General features: G+C 45.2%; 1 protein-coding gene across 1 annotated transcript in view; it reads right to left on the reverse strand.

Moving 5' to 3' along the window:
• LOC130206021 (solute carrier organic anion transporter family member 5A1) overlaps nucleotides 1-17,226 on the reverse strand; it is a 29,413-nt gene extending 12,187 nt beyond the window's left edge. Inside the window, exons 1-4 of the mRNA XM_056433693.1 lie at nucleotides 17,210-17,226; nucleotides 15,278-16,699; nucleotides 1,110-1,242; nucleotides 806-1,023 (exon numbers count right to left, since the gene is read on the reverse strand). Of these exons, the coding sequence (XP_056289668.1) occupies nucleotides 806-1,023; nucleotides 1,110-1,242; nucleotides 15,278-16,211 (1,285 nt within the window). The 5' untranslated portion in view covers nucleotides 16,212-16,699; nucleotides 17,210-17,226. The remainder of the gene's footprint in view (nucleotides 1-805; nucleotides 1,024-1,109; nucleotides 1,243-15,277; nucleotides 16,700-17,209) is intronic.
• Between the last annotated feature and the right edge of the window lie 475 nt (nucleotides 17,227-17,701).

Raw genomic sequence — 17,701 nt, forward strand, 5'->3', positions numbered from 1 at the left:
CTGCTGAGACGAGTAAAACAGCCGGAGAGTGGCCGCCGGTCTGAAGAAGCTATAATGCATTTTGTGTTATCTGCTCTCCCAGACATAATCCTGCTCTGGGGAAAACACATACGCATGATTCTATAAGTGTACACCCATTTAAATACATATTAAAATTCACTTTAGGTGTTCTGCGTATAATAAAGAGTGTAAGAGCAAACATGCACGCTACAGTCTACTCCTGTGTGTGGGAATGTGACTAAGTGCCCCTGAGAACTCATTTAAGAGAGAGAGAGAGAGAGAGAGAGAGAGAGAGAGCGAAAGCTGTCTGACAATAATCAGACAAGCGGACGCTGGGAAACACTGGAGCAGAATACAGCTTCACCAGGGGGCTCTTCCAGGGAGAGATAGGAGATCCCTGGTATATCTGACTCAGAAGAAAAAATGCTTTTATTATCATTTGTAGAATTCATGATCGTTTTCTGAGAAGTATAATGTCAAAAACAAAGTGTCCACGGCAAGTCTCCAACCGACAGGTATTATATATGACTCCAAGCCATGTTTACTATTAATCTACTAACGTAAACAAAATCAAACCTGCCCGTGTTTACAATGAATTTCTGCTTCCAGCCTCCTCAGTCACAAATCAATAACAACTTTAAAAGGAGATCTCAACGGCGCTTCCGCCGTTGGATATAATGACTAACCCTGGCCATTGATGGGATCACGGCCCATTTGTACATCAATAACAACGAGTTCCTTTAAGTAGGGTACTTGCAACCTCTCCAGAAGTGGAAAGGGAAGGCTGATATGATCCATTTCTCACCTTTGATGTCCTTTCCAAAGTCCATGGAGGAGGAGACATTCTTGTCTTTGCTACTCGACTTTTCCTTCATCACTTCGTCGTCGCTGGAAACATCACAGAGTGAGCCAATCTTTTTCTTCTTCCTCTTTTTGTGGCGTGGGGGCAGCTTTTTGGGGAAGGAAAACATGGGAAAGATGACCAGAAGCATGGCGACGGCACACAGGAGGAAGCCGCTCCACCTGACAGGAAGAAACGACAGTTGGGTTGTGAAGACGATTGAGAACACATTACTGCACGACACATACGGGTGTGCATGTATATTTACCAGTTGCCAACAAAGCGGGGGTCACTCTGATCAATGTTGACTTCGGTTTCGGGGTCGACGTAGAAGCCTATGAGGACGCCTCCCAGCAAGTAGCCGGCTGCAGGTCCCAGGGCGCCCATTACGTACATGATGGCTGGAAGAGACACAGAGAGAACCAATCAGGAACTTCTGTCACATCAAAACCTTCAGACTGCTCTCCTAACTAGAGCTACTGTCCATCACGTGTCCACTGTCATGAAAATGATGTCTACATGTTATCCAATTATTAAAACAGTAAGACAACACTTTTTTTCAGAAAAAGATTTTGTTCAGCTTTCTTCATTCCTCTTGATGACCCAGTGTCCACGGACTGCTTGAAGCAGACCTGTGGGTGCTGTTCAATACCCCCGATGCTTCGTCCACCACTTTCAGAACACCTGCACTGAGATCAGTGGGAACTCGCCACCAGCCCCGGGGTCATTTCTCAAGCTCCAGAGGTCTGGCGTTGACCTCAGCGTTGACCTCTGCCTGCAGCAGCAAACCTCAGAGAGCGAGTGGCGTGAAACATTCGCCCTCGGGGGCTCTCAGGCCCTCTCAGAGGTGAACAAATCACACTCCGTCACTTTGCCGCAGGAAGGGAAAAACTCGGTAACATTAGATAACCTAAGTTGGACGAGTGGAAAAACCTCCTGTGGACATCCGGCAGAGACGAGAGTCGGAGCCATTTATAAGCTGTAATTAGGGGGTCAACATTCTATAATTACACCTGGAACATTGTTGCTAGTCGTCAGGATGTTGGAGTGTGTGTGTGAGCCTGACGGAAGGCATCAGGGCTTTAAGATAGTTTCTTGTGTGTGTGTGTGTGTGTGCATATGCATTAAATGTTTCTGTGAATGACTCATTCACAAGTAAACTAAGCAGTTCTTTTTCAATTTTCACTGGCAAGATGTCTACAAATCACACGCGCATGCAGGCAAAGTTTGTAGCCACCCCTTTGAGACCAGAGAAATACCTCATATCTGCCAGATTACATAACACATGCACACACACACACACACACTTCTCCATCTACAAAGTTTGATTTTCTCAGAATGAAACCTCAAAAGCAATTTCAGCTGCCCTGCCAACATTTGCATAAAGCATCTCTACGTCAGAGGACTGGCTTCATCTTTCACTGACCTCACTTTCATCCCAACGCTATGCTTTTGGACAACAGAGCACATGTTCACCGCTGTAGTGCGGTTCCAACCATGTGCCAAAATTAAAACACGTATCCACAATTAAATCATGGTTTTCATGAACAAAACTATTGGGGAAAAGTGAAAGAGGAATATATTGACGAAAAAGAACAAAAGGCCCTCCAACATATCTCATGAGCCTAAATAGGACACACTATTTACATTTTAAAATATAAATAAGACATGAATCCCTTCTCTAAGCAGGTGTCCCTCCCTCTTTTACTTCTGTCCCTTGCATATCATAAATACTTTCACTGCACCAATTCTCATTTCCTGTTGGCCGAGAGTCAATTCACTGTGGCGGTCAAACAGTTACACAATGTAAGTGGAGAAATTACCCACCAAAGACATACAATTAATTATAGTTGGCAAGGACGGCGAGAGGTCATATCTTATTATTTGCAACTTAACATTTTTAAAAGTCTCAAAAAACCTGATGAATGATGTTCTTGTGATAAACCGCCAAAAACATTCTAAAAATATAAAGTACAGAACATCGTGTGTAATAGAAAGGCTGGCTGGTTACGAAGCCAGCGAAGTACAAAGATGAGGGCGAGTCCAAACGGTTGTAACACATCATTTTAAAGACTGCAGAGAGTTTCACATGCGGCCTCTTGATTTTGCTTTAGACCAGCGTGACTACGAAATGATGTGACGCAGTTCTGAGCTGGCTAACGATGACAATATGAAGAGACCCAATCGTAGAGTGTGAGTCAGTCGTGCGAGTCGGCTCTTGCTTTAAACCCAACAGGTTTGAGTATAACCAAATGACTGCCACATAAAGGAAAGCTGAAGAAAGAATCATTCCCGTTACCTCCCCTACCGAACACACCCAGCCGTTCACTCTTCAGGCAGAGGTTGAGTGCCAAGTACGGTCCTTTGGTTGCCCTCCAATCTCAATCATCCACATTTTCGGGTAGGGAGCAGGACATATGTTATCCCCCTTGGGCGATTGTGTAAGCGCCTGTCTCGCCCCTCCATCCATCACGTTAACAGTGTTCCGCCCGATTGGAGGACGAACGGGGTCATAAACCGCGCCTGACATCGTCGCCATACCCTGCCCGCTTGGCACCGAGCCATGATATTCAGGGACGAAGGGCTGTGGCCGGGCTGAAGGGCGTCCGATTGAGGAAGATGCTGGCGCAGCAGCAAGCAGCATCGCTCCATCACACACACACACACACACACACACACACACACACACACACACGTGCTGTGGTCGCAGACGTCAGTGGAGCACAGGGGGCGGATGCCAAAGTGAAGCGCATGACGCGTCACAGGCTCCCCTAACTCAATTACACAATGCACGAGGGACAATACCTTTTCGGCTTCGTATGGCTCTATACACACGGGGAGCTCATGGGTTAGGAGCGCTGCATTGCAGTGATTGGCCGTCCGCTCTTATGTTAGTTATACAACGTCAGCATCTAAACCATTTCCGTGACCATTCAGTCTCACCTTCAATAGGTTCTGGTAATTTTGTGCCGACTTTGCAATATGCATAAGACGTCATGCATGAAAAGATACCAATTGTGGCGGAAGTCACAGAGCGTGCAAATGTTACAAGCAGAATCTATTATAAGCAAAACAATATTATTGTTTATTGCACATGCATGGGGGGGGGGGGGACAATACAACTCAGTGACTTTAACATGAACCAAGGTCACTTCCTCCCCGCATATTATATACACGAATGTTTAAAACGTGCATGGCCATGTGACGGGGGAGGTGCAAGGGAAATTTAAAAAACAAATAAACAGAGAGAAAATTGGACAGAAGAGAAAGCGGAAACAAAGAAAACAGATGAGGCAGGAAGAAAGAGTGAGAGTGAAGGAACGTAAAGAAACAGGAGGAGGGAGGAGGAGAGGAGCTGCACTCTGTGGTGACTCATCCGGCTGCGTAACAGAGTCTAAAGCCTGCTCAGCAACTTCCCTCTGATATCCAACCTTCGGGGACCAGCGCTGCTCGGTTGTCTCCACTCCAGAAGAGCTCTGCTCCTCCTGACGGTCTCCATGAGCTGCACTGAGTCAATCGGAGCATGGAGGAATGAGTGAGGGTGAAGCAGAAAGAGAGGAGCGGTAGCAGAGCATGAATTAGGGGCGTGATTACAGGAAGCCAAATGCCCGAGTGGTTGCTGATGCTTTTGAATTCATATAAATATCTTCACTGCAGATCCATTGAATATTAATGTGGTTCTGTTATCTTGCAATCCTTTAGGTACCCAGGCCTAATGACTTTTCACAAAGAAATTGCAACGGGCGACTTCCCTTTCCAGAAACAACGTCTGCAAGAATTGAAAGGAGCTCCAGCTGCTGCAGTCGTCGCCTTGGCTGGGAACGGAATTTCAGGCATAACAATTAAATATTGTCTGTAACGCTCCCTCCCCCCCATAACCTCTCCTGACCTTCTGTTCTCCTCGCCCCCTCACCCTTGAGACGCAGCCAGAGCGGCAGAGGATGAGGCAAGAGGACGCAGAGCCACCGGACCGGATGAGAAACCACATTGCACCCAACGAAGCGGCTCCCTGGAGGCCAAAGTCATCAGCACAGATTAATGATTTCACTTCATTACAAAGACAAAATAAATGACGGGACGTTCGCCACCTTGTCGGAACACTGCAGGGTCAAAAGGTTGAAGGCTACAACTCCCACCACGAAGCGTCAGTGTCAGACTGCACTTCTATCACATCTGGACATCCACACAAACTGGAATGGATTTGACGCACAATACGCGGGTGTTCATGTTTACATGCAGGCCATGTGCAGTAACTCTCATTTGTTGTTTTAGATTTGGTTCCCATCTTGTCATAAAGGCTGCAGAGGTAAGAGCTTTCTGGAGACTTTGTTTCAATTAATTATGCAGCGGTTCACCAACAAAGCTCAGTCAGCCTCCAAGCAGGCCGAGGAAAGGGTGGAGGCAGCAACACAACAGCCTTGGATTTGTATTCAGTGGTTTCTACCAGCTACCTAATCTCAAACAGATTTAATCAAATAGTCTTCTCTGCATTATTCAAGAGTCATGTCAAGTTGATTTATGCAACATTATGCATCACACATTACCTATTCACTGTGACGTTGTGATAATCAATTTCCACATCTGCTGTGCGACAGAAATAAATCTCAATGAGCTATTCCGCTTTGTTTAATAACGTCCTCTTTACGCGATACATCAGCACACACAGAGTTCTCATAAACTGCAGCGACGGTCCAGCTCAACGCTTGAAGCGCTTTGAGAAGTGAAGCTGCGGGTGACAGCTGAATGATAGATGATCTAAAAAAAACGAAAAGAGAGGGACAGTGCTCTATGCATCCCTGTGTTACCGGGATCAATTCAGTCATGTGACCTTACCCCCCGAAAGACAAGAGGAGGAAGAAGACAATGAAATGGTGGAATGACAGCATTGCCATGGAAACCTGCTGACATAGCAGTGTCTTCTTACAAGTCCTAACCTTAGAATGTTACCCTCACACATGCACACAGTGGGACAGAAAGCATCAATAGGCCTTTGCTATAAAACAGCTCCACAAATTAAAAATTAAAAATAGTTTTTCGGAAATGATGTTTGAATGGTGCAGAGCAGCATGACGTGAACTCATCGCACTTTAATTCTGCAGCCAGAGGCTGATGGTGTGTTTTTTTTAAACCGCAAAATGAGACGCAAATATATATATATATATTTTTTTGTTTGGTGAAATGGTTCAATAATCAACCCGACGCGATTATAGGTTGTAAATTGTTACATCACATCGACAGCCTTTACACTGTTGGAAAGGAAGGAATCAATGAGCTCCACAAATCCAATGTCTGGGGGCAGAATCCAGACAGTCCACCAGTCTGATGTGTGTGGAGGCGCAGTTATTCTGTAGCAGCCTTGTTCCATTTGCATGTTTTTATAGACATAAACACGGTGGATGGCCGACTGTGCTCCCCGAAGTGTGAAACCAAACCCATAAACCAAACTACAACTCACTAATTCAAAGTCTCATATGCACAAAAAAACACATATAAACACACAATAAAGTGGCCACATCAAAGTGTGAACAGCCAGGCTCACATAAAAAATAAAAATAAAATAAACACACACCAGCACAAAAATCAGCACAGACTGATGGAAGCCAGACACAAACTGAGTCGCCACACACAGATCCAATATGGGGTTAAAAGGTCAAGAAGCAATTTTCAGCCATGAATAAGCCCGCAGATATCGTCTGTGTTTCATTAGCATGCTGATGGAGCTCTGAAGTGGCATAACAGCGTCAGCAGGCATAGCAACAGGCGATTGCATGTGCGTGCACATTTTCTGTTGCCAGTTTGAAATCACTATAAAATACAGTATCTGTTCCATTCTGGAAAACCCTGCTTTCCATTTACTGTTAATTATTTTCCAAATGGTCCAAAATGATGAAATTGAATTGCATCTGAGGGTTAAATATTTTATTGCACGGTGATTTATTTTATATTTAACATTTCTGAATATAACATTATTTCACTGTTGGTTCACTAGACGGCTTGAACGTGATTTAATTGTATGCTATACCGTTCATAAAAATGATCATAATGGCCATAAAGATGAGAATATAATCTACCCTTACGTTTATAATCTGTTGCTATTCATGCAGCGTTTTATAGGACAGCTCTAGCAGTCAATGAAAGTCCAGTGCTGGCGTCCCACAGGCGGAGCAGTGGGTGGCAAAAGGATGAGATAAGTATGCAATGTGGGCAGGAGGTCGTGAATATCTTCATGGATCAAGTAAAGTAAAGAACTTTGATCCTGGAATGCAGGCAGTGCAGACTAGATAGATAGACATCAAAGCCTCTCTGACTGCGTTCAGGCCACCCATGAGGCGTTTGAACCGCTCCCCCTCGGGGCATTACTGTAGTAAGCCCCTAAAGCAGAAGACATGACTCATCACAAGCGGCACAGAGGACTCGCTCAGCATCCTAAATCTGCTCTTCCCATCCCCCCCTCTTGCGGACGATTTCGTCGATACCTCAAACTACGACCCGGTGACCTCATCTCCCATCCAGACGTGGTGAGCTGCAAGGCTTTATGGAAGAGATGCACAATCACATGTAGAAATCTACTGTACTGGCTCCGCTGGAGAGATATGAATTGTCACGCCCTTTGAAAGAAAAGTCAGAAATTGTGTCCTCTCTTTTGTTCTGGTTTTTACCAAAGTTCTTGACTGCAACATAATGACGCCCACAGCGTAGTCATATAGTACAAAGGAAACACAAACAGTCATAACATGCGTATGCAAGCTGCTATACTTTCCTTGCAGGGTTTCCCCAAGCTAACTTCTCAAAATCAAATATTTAGAAATGAAGAGAAAAGAGAATAGAGGAGTTTTCTTTAACTCTAGTTTTCCCGCTGCTGCAGGAGGAGGGAGGCGACGCCAGTCAGTGAGTCATCACCTCATGCGTTTCCTCACCGCATAAGAAAAACAATTCCACAGAAAGATGTGCACGAAGGAGACTATCAAGCGTGTCGTGGCTGTCGCAGCGAGCCTCAACAGATGCCACTTACGTTTCTAGCATGCAAGGCTTTCTTGAGGGACCCCAGTTCAACTTGTGTGTGCGTCACGGATCCAAACTCTTGACGCAAAATGACAATTTTCTGCTGATTCTAATGCTGCCGTACGGCTTCTGGAGCTGCACCGGCAGCAAAAGACGTTTTTGTGTGGACTGTCGATTATAATTCATCGATGGAAAGAAAACTGGAATCATGCAATAAAATTGCAATCTGTGTCTCTTTAGTTTTTATCCAAGTTCAGTGACTCGGAATGGGACAGGATTCATTCTTCCGGGATTGGAACAAGACACTCAAGAGGAAGATAAACACTAAAGAGGAAGATAAACACTATAGAATGATGGTTCTATTCTCATGATTTAATTATTTATTATGTGAGATTGGGACACCAGTGTTTTTTGGGAGAGTGAGAAGGGAAAGGAGTCAAAAAATCCACTCTTCTGTCTCAGTCGAATGTTTGTTTCTTCTCTCTAGAATAAAAAGGTTTGCTGGAGTACAGACTGACTTTATTATTAAACATGAAATACTGAATATCCTTGATGTGGTGCCTTTTTTAACAGTCATATTTCATTCTGTTTACCCGAGCTGCTGGAAAGGTATTGTTGTGAATGCTGTGCACAAAGACATCTTACTTTGTTGTCAGTCAAGAGGAGAAAAGTCACCATGTATGCCAGCGTTGTTTATTAGACAGCTGGAATTCTATTTCACTCTCTCTTCCTCACAATCCCTCCTTGTGACAAGCGTATCAAACCAACACAGTTCTCTAACTGGCGTACTGATGGAGTGTCGATCAAATACTGGGGTGCCACCGCCATTTTATATGACTTCACTTTTGAATGTTTCTCAGAAGTCTCTCACACACTGCCACCAGGAGTAAATCCCATTGCTCTCTACTTAATTGTCTAATACACCATCTGTTATGGCTTTTCCTTATAATCCACTTTTCTTTGGGAATTTTACTGTCATTCCTTTTACAGAATTTGAACAAATACGCACTTTTTATTATATCCTCGATTAATTCATTTTAATGGAAGAGCAGTTACAAAATATTTCACAATGAATTCTCTTTAGACATGTTCAGGTCAGTATCTGGCAAATGTACAGAACATGATGCACAGGTAGGTTAACACTGGTCTAGGTTAGGATTAGTCATCAGATCAAGGTTTATAAAAGGGCATTTCTAAGTGAAGATTGACCACACTGCAGCTTCACAGCGTATCAAACAGACTCCATTGGTTGACAGAAACATATGCAGTCACTTACTTCACGATCAACTTCAGCCTGATGGGATTCCAACATTTCCTCCTGCCAGAACACACACTGGTGGTGTGCCGTCACCACTTTGCATTTATAATGTTCCAGCATTTGAGAGGGTGGAAGATAATCTTTCAGCTGATGAGGGGGGCCATTAAAAGGGCATCTGGGCTGGGGTGTGCGACCACATTATACTTAGGCACTGAGTGCATATGTGAGTGTGTGTGTGTGTGTGTGTGTATTCATTTGAGTAGTGAGTAGAGGGCTTAGGTGTTATGCCAAAAGCTTGCACCTGCAGCTCGTCAGCCTCCCTCCTTCAGACATGGCCCAGCGATCTGGTTCATAGGGCGAAACATCATCTTTGGCCAGAGCCAGGAATGTGGCCGATTCCTCAGCACACCGGCGTCTGTCCAATTCCAGCACTCAAGAGGAAGATAAACACTAAAGAATGATGGTTCTATTCTCAAACTCATGCCTTGCCTCCGATAAATAATTACATATCAGAGACATCAAGTCATATTCTAAATCATATTTACAACTGCTTTGTATGCCTGTATGTGTCCTGTACGAGCTCCATTCTCTTGGCAACAGTGACAAAATAGTTTTAACTATCTTAAAGGATAACGTGCTAAACGGATTTTAATAGCTGAGTTTATGTGATCTTAACCATTAATCTGGAATACTTTCATTAGTATTGGTGTGAATATAATTACTGGGGCAGAACCCACAGCGGATGGAGTGACTACATAGCACAGCCCTGCTTTCCTTCGTACCATTTGTTGTAAATGCAGGTCAGAGAAGACCTGCAGCAGAGGTGCCTCCACACACTGTGACGCAAGTGTATGACGCCCGACTCGGCCGTCTCTGCGGTCTCTCCACAGGCACAGACGTTCAAATACCACTGCAGGCTTGCAGGAAAACCAACACAAAACACTTGCTCCTGCAAACACTTGTGCTCCCGACAACCAACCCCCTAAGCCCCAAACCTCACCCACCCCCAACTGCAGGTGCACACACGCACACACACACACACACACACATGCACCCTACCAGCTCTAAACAGCTGCTCTCACCATTCACACCCCTCAACGGTCTTCCAACATCTAGGCCCCCTAAAATGTAAAACACACGACAACAGGAACAAAAGCCTGATAGAACATTTGCATTAAACTAGCGGACTTTTACTAAAATGATCATAGTACCTGTATTAAGCCATTTTAAAAAAAAACTTTGTACGATGAAATCCTTTCTCCCAAACATCCCACGATAACAAGCAAACTCAGTCAGCAAACATAAGTGGATCACTTTTGTCAAAATGCTGCCTGTCCAATGAGCTGCAGCACAGTTACATGTTAGCCGAGTTATATAACGCACGACTAGCTGAACTCTACATGTGGTGGCATGACAGAGCTTGGCAGAGATATGCATAACAGACATTTGTTTGCATGTGTGTGTGCAGCAGCAATCCCATAGGGTGAGGTCAGAAAACATTCTCCCTCAGAGTGGGCTCCTGTCCCTCCAGGAGGCTCAATCCCATGTGCAGCCAGGACACAAGACCCACAGCTAGAGGTCAGAAGGGGACGAACAAAAGGTCCAAGGAAAAAGGACAACCAGTGCAATAAGAAGTCAATGTATCAAAACACATGTTATACAAATAAATGCTTGAGCAGATCTGCTTGGTGTGCATGTCGAGGACAGTATTTGTCAACATTATCCTCACATTTGAGAACAATAGTACAGTTTGTGCTCAACGCGTTCGTAGACTTATGTAAATGATATTAATACCAGCAGCCCCTCCTCCCTCATACTCTATCTGTGCAGCAAAGAGGTCAAGGAGAACAATGGCCACTGCTCTGAGGGCATAACACTAAAATAGAGGGGGATTTTTCCATTTCTTTGGAAAAACAACACTCCCAACACCCTGAAGGCTAAATCAACCTAGAGGGCGGACTGAGATGAGCAGATAAGATTAAGCACAGAGGGGAATCCAATTGAGCCTAACATGAATGTACAGGCCGTGTCTGTTCACTCACTATATGCAACTATTTGATCAGGAGAGTTGATGCAGGTCAGATTTGTCGAATCCCATAGAAGCTCAAATTCGGTCTTTTGGGGCATCTAGTGCTCGATAGCAAGAGTATCCTCTGTTCCGATAGCCATCATAGGACTTACTTCACCCCTGGCAACAGATAAAACATCTGGCAATTAGTGACCACAACTCACGTCCTCTCTGGTGACAACAGGCAGAGGATGGACATGTTTCTCTTCACATTGCTGATTAGTTTAATCAGAGAAAATGCACAGAGGCTGCAGTTTGTTCACTGATTTCAGCCAGTCCAGACCAAGTGACAAAGGACAAAGTGGAGCCTCTTGTGTTTTGTTACAAGTAGAAACGGATACGACAGCTAAGTGGACATAAAGTATTAAAGCTATCACTCCAGACAGAAAATATAAAGTGAGAACTAAAAATAGAACTATTTTTTCAAGTGAGGCTGTGAAATTATCATTTGTGAATGTGGCACTTTAATTTGTCTAAACCGACATTGTTCAGGTAATTATGAAATCCTCCCAGACACTCAATAATTAGGATTTATGGCTTTGTGGGTGGAGGAGGAAGTGTCTACAGTCCTAAGCTTCTTACATTTACCGTAGAACATCTGGCAAAACGCTTAAACCCCTCAGCCATAACATCAATCAGTCTGAAAATCTGATTCATACTTTATTTGTTAAGCAGATTTCTAATGTGTAAACTTCCAAAAACAATCCCCTACACCGGCTCGATGCAGGCACAATTAAACCACCTCAAAAGCTATTCGGGGGCATTATTTAATCTGAACCCCAGCCAACAAGAGCAAAGGATCAAGGCAGATTTGGTACAACAACAAGGACCAAAGAGCCAGCGGGGAACAAAGAGCATAGCTGAAAACAAAAGGTTTCTCAGAATTCCTGCGATCAAGAAAACCTCTTGTGGCGTTTGTCCAGGAACCTTCCCACACTTTCAAAACAACAACACAGAAAAATGTGCAGAAGCCATGGGCCAAAGAGGCGGAGACTGTACTGCAGCTAAGCCCCCGCCTCTGGAAACAATCGCACTCACACACTTGATTGGACATTCTCTGCCTTATTGCTTCACTCCTACCCATTAAAGACTAGATTGTCTGGAAGGAGTGCAGTCGGTAGAGAGAAACAGTCATCCGTGGCACAGGAGCCACCTCAGAGGGGTCAGTGGTTCACAGAGTCATGATAGTAGTAGTGGTCAGAGCTGGCAGCCCTGCAGTCTGCAGCTAAAAAGCCTTTTGCTGAGTAACCCGAGGGTTCTGGGTAACAGGACTGAGTGAAGGAACACAGCGATATTTAAAACCTGTTTGTGGATAAGCCAAGGGGACAGTGATGAAACAGCTTTCTTTTTATAATATGTGTGCCAGCTTCTGACGGGCTCAAACGGGTAGCCTAACAAATCCTGAAATGTGATCCATCAGCAGCCCGGGGCACAGAGAGCAGCTTCCCCGGGGACTTGTGTGTTTGCGTCTGTGTGCGCGAAAAAATCTGCATTTGTTTTGGCTGCTAGGCAGAATACGACAAACAGTTTCACGAAACGGACCGAGTGAGCACAGACAAGGACGTGCCGGGCTGTGATTGACAATCCTTGCTAAAAAGTCCCAACATAAAAACACAGGTAGCTATCACTGAACTAATTGTTTATTCCAGTTCTCTCTCTAATCTGGTGGGGGGGGGACACACACACACACACACACACACACACACACACACACACACACACACACACACACACACACACACACACACACACACACACACACACACACACACACACACACACACACACACACACACACACACACACACACACACACACACACACACACACACACACACACACACACACACACACACGATGGTGACTGAGTGTTAGAGCTCGAAGGCGACCGTAAACAGCAGAGACAAGAAATCGAGAACAGAAGCTGGGCGTCAAATTCTGTTTGTTTTCCCATTTAATACAGAATTGTTACTCAACCAAAGAACAGAAACCTCATCTAAAGCAACAAGTCACCTTCATACAAGATGGAGGAGCTCCTCAGAGAGGGGCAAAGACAAACGTTCACCATAGTAACGCCAAGAATGGTGTGTTGTAAATCTGTCAGAGCAGAAGGAGAGAAAAGAGTGTGGAAAGAGGCAGAAATGTGCACACGGTGGCTACTTCCAGACTCGAGCTGTCAGTTGTTGTCCTTACGCTCTCTGGGGGCACGCTATAAAACCAGAAAAAATTGAGATATACAAAGCCAAATGAACTATAGCCTTATTGCTAACAAACTAGAGGAACAGTTCAGATGATGTTACATTACCATGATGTGGGGCCAGAGCTGGGAAATGGGGTGGTGGGTCAGAGGGAATGCCCTATGGCGTGTGCATGCACACACAAAGATAACATCCTGACACACAAACACACACTCGTTTTTCTCTCTTCCTCCAAAGGCACCAGAAGTACCCTCAGAGTAAATCACATTGTCCTAGAAAGGCAAGCGGCTCCTCCCCTCTGAGGCAGTGAACATTGAAAAGGGGTTTACATTAATGGGTGTGGGGGGGAAACCCATCTCAAGATAATTTCGGGGGGGGAGTCTCCTCGGGATATGGGTAGCCTATATGCCCACAAAATTCGAATTGGAAAATATAAAAAATGGCTTCATTCCCCTTCTTGAGGGAGAACATTGATGGGTAGAGGTTAAACATCTACATTTCATTATTAACTCTGAAATAAAGAATTATGATTGTCTAGATGTGGATTTGACTCTCACATGACAAGCCATCGCCACCTGTACTTTCATGCACCAAATGCCTGAACAAGCCTCAGAGAATGTCAAACACAAAACACCTGGGTAATAAAACTGAAGCCCAGTTACCATGGTTAATGGGAGTGTCTGATATACCATCAAGGACGTTTCACCCCTCCCCCCCCTAATTATCTGCATCCTCTGACATGTCAGAACATGTCTGTTTTGCCTAAACAGCTTAATCTCTCTGGGATTCCTCTGAAAAAAGCCATCAAGGTCAGTGCATCTGGACACGGGGATGTCTTGGCCCTGATGCATTTGCTCTGCAATGCTTTGCTGAGGTGAGGGCACGGCCAGCCTGTGTTTGGGGTTGTTTTCCTCCTTGTTTTCCTGCATGGTTCAACAGCTGTGCTGCAGTGGCTCCCCGTGACGGAGGGTTCTGATCAATACTGGGTCTCAGGGGCAGCGGCAAGGACTCAACAGTGAATATGCTTCATAGGCCGTGTAATGTTGTGATCAAGGGCCGGTGTTGGCACTGTGGCTAATGCTGTGCAACCACGTCAGTGTTGTTGTCCTTCCAACATTGTGCATGCAATGCTCCTTCCACAAAGGGTTTTTATCAAGTAAAAATGCACAACAAATTAAAGACAGTCACCATCTGTGTAAAGACACAAAATTGAGAGGTTCCCCACGGCCCAATAACCCAACGACAGCACACAGTCAGACAGGAAGGTGATTTCTGCGATCATGACCTCCGCTGTGAGCTACTGTGCATGGTATGCATGTACTAGGAACTCTGAGCACAGCCATTAAGGTCCGCAAAGCCCCAGCGTACTCGATGAATTACAGAATACCTGTGAATAAATACAACGGTCAATCTGCTAGAACTTAAATAAAACACAAACTAATCCTCTTTGGCTAAACATCAAAAAATGTTGCTTTACTGCCGCCAGCCTTCTGTGTACACACACACACACACAAGTCTGAGGACACAGCAGCAATATGAGAACACACACACACAGACAGACACACTTCTGGTTCTCATCTCATGTGCTTCTGGCCCACTTTGCAGTGTCTGTATTTACCTTAGTGTGGTGCAGAGGTTGCACGCCACAGAGATTAATACAAAAGGACAGCGGGCCGGTGGAGGTGAGCGCATCTGTTGAACTCTGGAGGTTTACATGCATGCACATCCTCCTGGTAAACACTAGCGAGGCCAAACCAGCTAAAAGCTGTCTGCAAATGCAAATATATATTGCAAAAACTGGTGACGCTGAAACAAAACAAGTCCGACTGCTTTTGTGGCATAACAATATTAACTTCTTATAAATATCAGTCATAAGCTTGGACAATAAAATGAGTTACAGGACGTCTTACCCAAGTAAAGAGATGCATTTTCTTTCTTCACATTGTCGTCCAGGTAGGTGGGCCCCAGGGTGTAGATCGGCGTGGAGCCCATGCCCACAAGTATCTGGGCGCATATGAACAGAGTCACATACAGGCTGTGCTCGTTGCCTTCCTGGTCGCGAGGGCACGACGCCGCGTCCAGCTCACGCCCGCTGCTGTTGCCACTCTGACAGAGGCCTTTAAGGCCCATTGATGAGTTCATCTCCTTGATCTGGTAGGGTGGTGAGATAAAGTGGGGAAGGGAAAACAACGCTGCCCCTATAGCGATGACCACACCACCCACAGCCAACCAGCGGGGCCTCTGACCCCTGCCCCCAAAGTAGGAGATGAAGACCACCACCAGCAGGCTGCCGATGTCGAAGCAGCTGACCAGCAGGCCGGACTCAGAGCTGCGCAGACTGTAGCGCTTCTCAATGGTGGTGATGACACTGCTCAGGTAGCCCGAAACCATCAGGGACTGAATGAAGGTCAGGTAGCACATGCAGAACAGGAAGCAACGGGAGTCCCGAAGGATGACCCGCGCATACTTCCTGGCCGGGATGCAGATAAGGCGGGTGAGCGAGAAACCAAGTTTTTTACTCCCAGATCCGGCGGCCCTGTGGCCCTCCACGGGCAAAGAGCTACTGAGTCCCACCATGCTGGAGGCAGAGGGGGAGAAGTCTGTCCTGGAGGAGGGAGTCTCTGCCTGACTGGAGTCTGGGGATTTGGGCTGGAGCTCACAGCTCTCCACCCCGGTGCGGACCAGTCGAGGCTCCGCAACCTTTCCATCCGGCTGGCAGGGTCCGTTCAGGATGGGTAAGCTTTTGGACTTGAAGAAGGTTTCTGGGTCCATATACTGGTCCTGGAGCTCACGGATCTCCAGAGACAGATCACTCCCCGTTTCATCATTGTCCGGTGAAGTCATGGTGCAGCTGGAGATGCAGCTTCTGTGGGCTCCTGGCGGTGCTGAGGAGTCAGTCAGTAACTACCGCCACATGAGGACACAGTGGAGCTGCTGCTGGAGAAAAGACTCTGCCCTGCCAGTGAGTCTGGGTCGGACCGAACCTCTCTAGTTATGTGCATGTTTATACCTCGTAGCTACTCACAGCAGCTCTTCTCTTTCACAACGTTAGCACCTAAATATCCTGAGAAGCAACCAAGGATAACTTGACTGAATACAGAAGAACATCAGCTTCCTTATCGTAACACTTACGAATATTGTCCAAGGAATGAATCGTTTTGAACAAATATCTTATACGATTAAAAATGTTTATCATATACAGATTAAAAAAAGGTGATGTCTTTATGATGTTGCCCCAAATTAGGATTCCATGTGGATGTGATGTTGATTTTATGGCTCTTTGTTAGATTCATTGGGGTTTTGTATCCCTTGTCCCATTGATGTGCAGCATCCTATAAAAAGGATAAAACATGCAATTAAAATAAGATATTTCAAAAAGATGTTGCTACTTCCAAGGGAGACACATTAATATTCATATAGCTACAAGCAGACACACATATCACCCCTTTCATTCTGGTAAATATGTCCACTGTGGATCGAACTGGTCACTTCAAAACGCAAAATTGGACACATGGAAATATCACGCCAAGAACAAATAAACAACATCTACACGAAGGAACAAACGCCTATATAGGTGCGATACTGTCGCAGCGGAGGACAGTAACAATAACAACGAGCTTTCGTTTGTCAAAACGAGAAATATATCTGGAGAACAAAAGACCACGCTGTCCACAAACGTCTCAGTCATGACTTTGAAAAGAAAGAAAAGCCCGATTCAAAACGAGACGTTTCTGAAATGAAGTGACAATAAGTCTCGGCCTCGACTAAAACGGCGACAAATATAATTTGACATAACTTCTGCGAAAGGCAAGGCAGGAGGTTCAGAGGGCTGTAATACTCACACAGGACGGAGGGAGGGAGCCTGTTATTCTCGCAGAGCCGCTGCTCAGTGAATGAAATCTGCTTCATGCAGATGGCTACTGCTGGTGAGTACATGCTGCCTTCATGAGCGGCTGGGAAATTTGAAGCCAGAGAAGGAAACACATATTTAAAAAATGGGGGTGGAGGTTAGACGCTGAATGAAGTTTGATCATTTATGCTCATAATATTAGTTCATTAAAAAAAACGGTAATGACTACACGAAGTCATTCGTTTGACACGTTTATTTATTAGTGATATTATCTATGCAGACTTAACCGTGCGTCCATAGCACAACGTAGCTCTTTAATGCTTTAGCTTTAAAATGAGAAAGAACATAATCATTCACGATCACACACCTCTAGGTCTTCTTCGCTTGTATGTGTCAACCAGACACACACAGATGATAGAGTTCTTATTCACAACCGTCAGGATACACAGAAACCCAACGAGGAGAAGGTAACGTGAATGCACCA

This window comes from Pseudoliparis swirei, chromosome 16, assembly GCF_029220125.1.
Source record: "Pseudoliparis swirei isolate HS2019 ecotype Mariana Trench chromosome 16, NWPU_hadal_v1, whole genome shotgun sequence".
NCBI classification, from domain to species: Eukaryota; Metazoa; Chordata; class Actinopteri; order Perciformes; family Liparidae; genus Pseudoliparis; species Pseudoliparis swirei.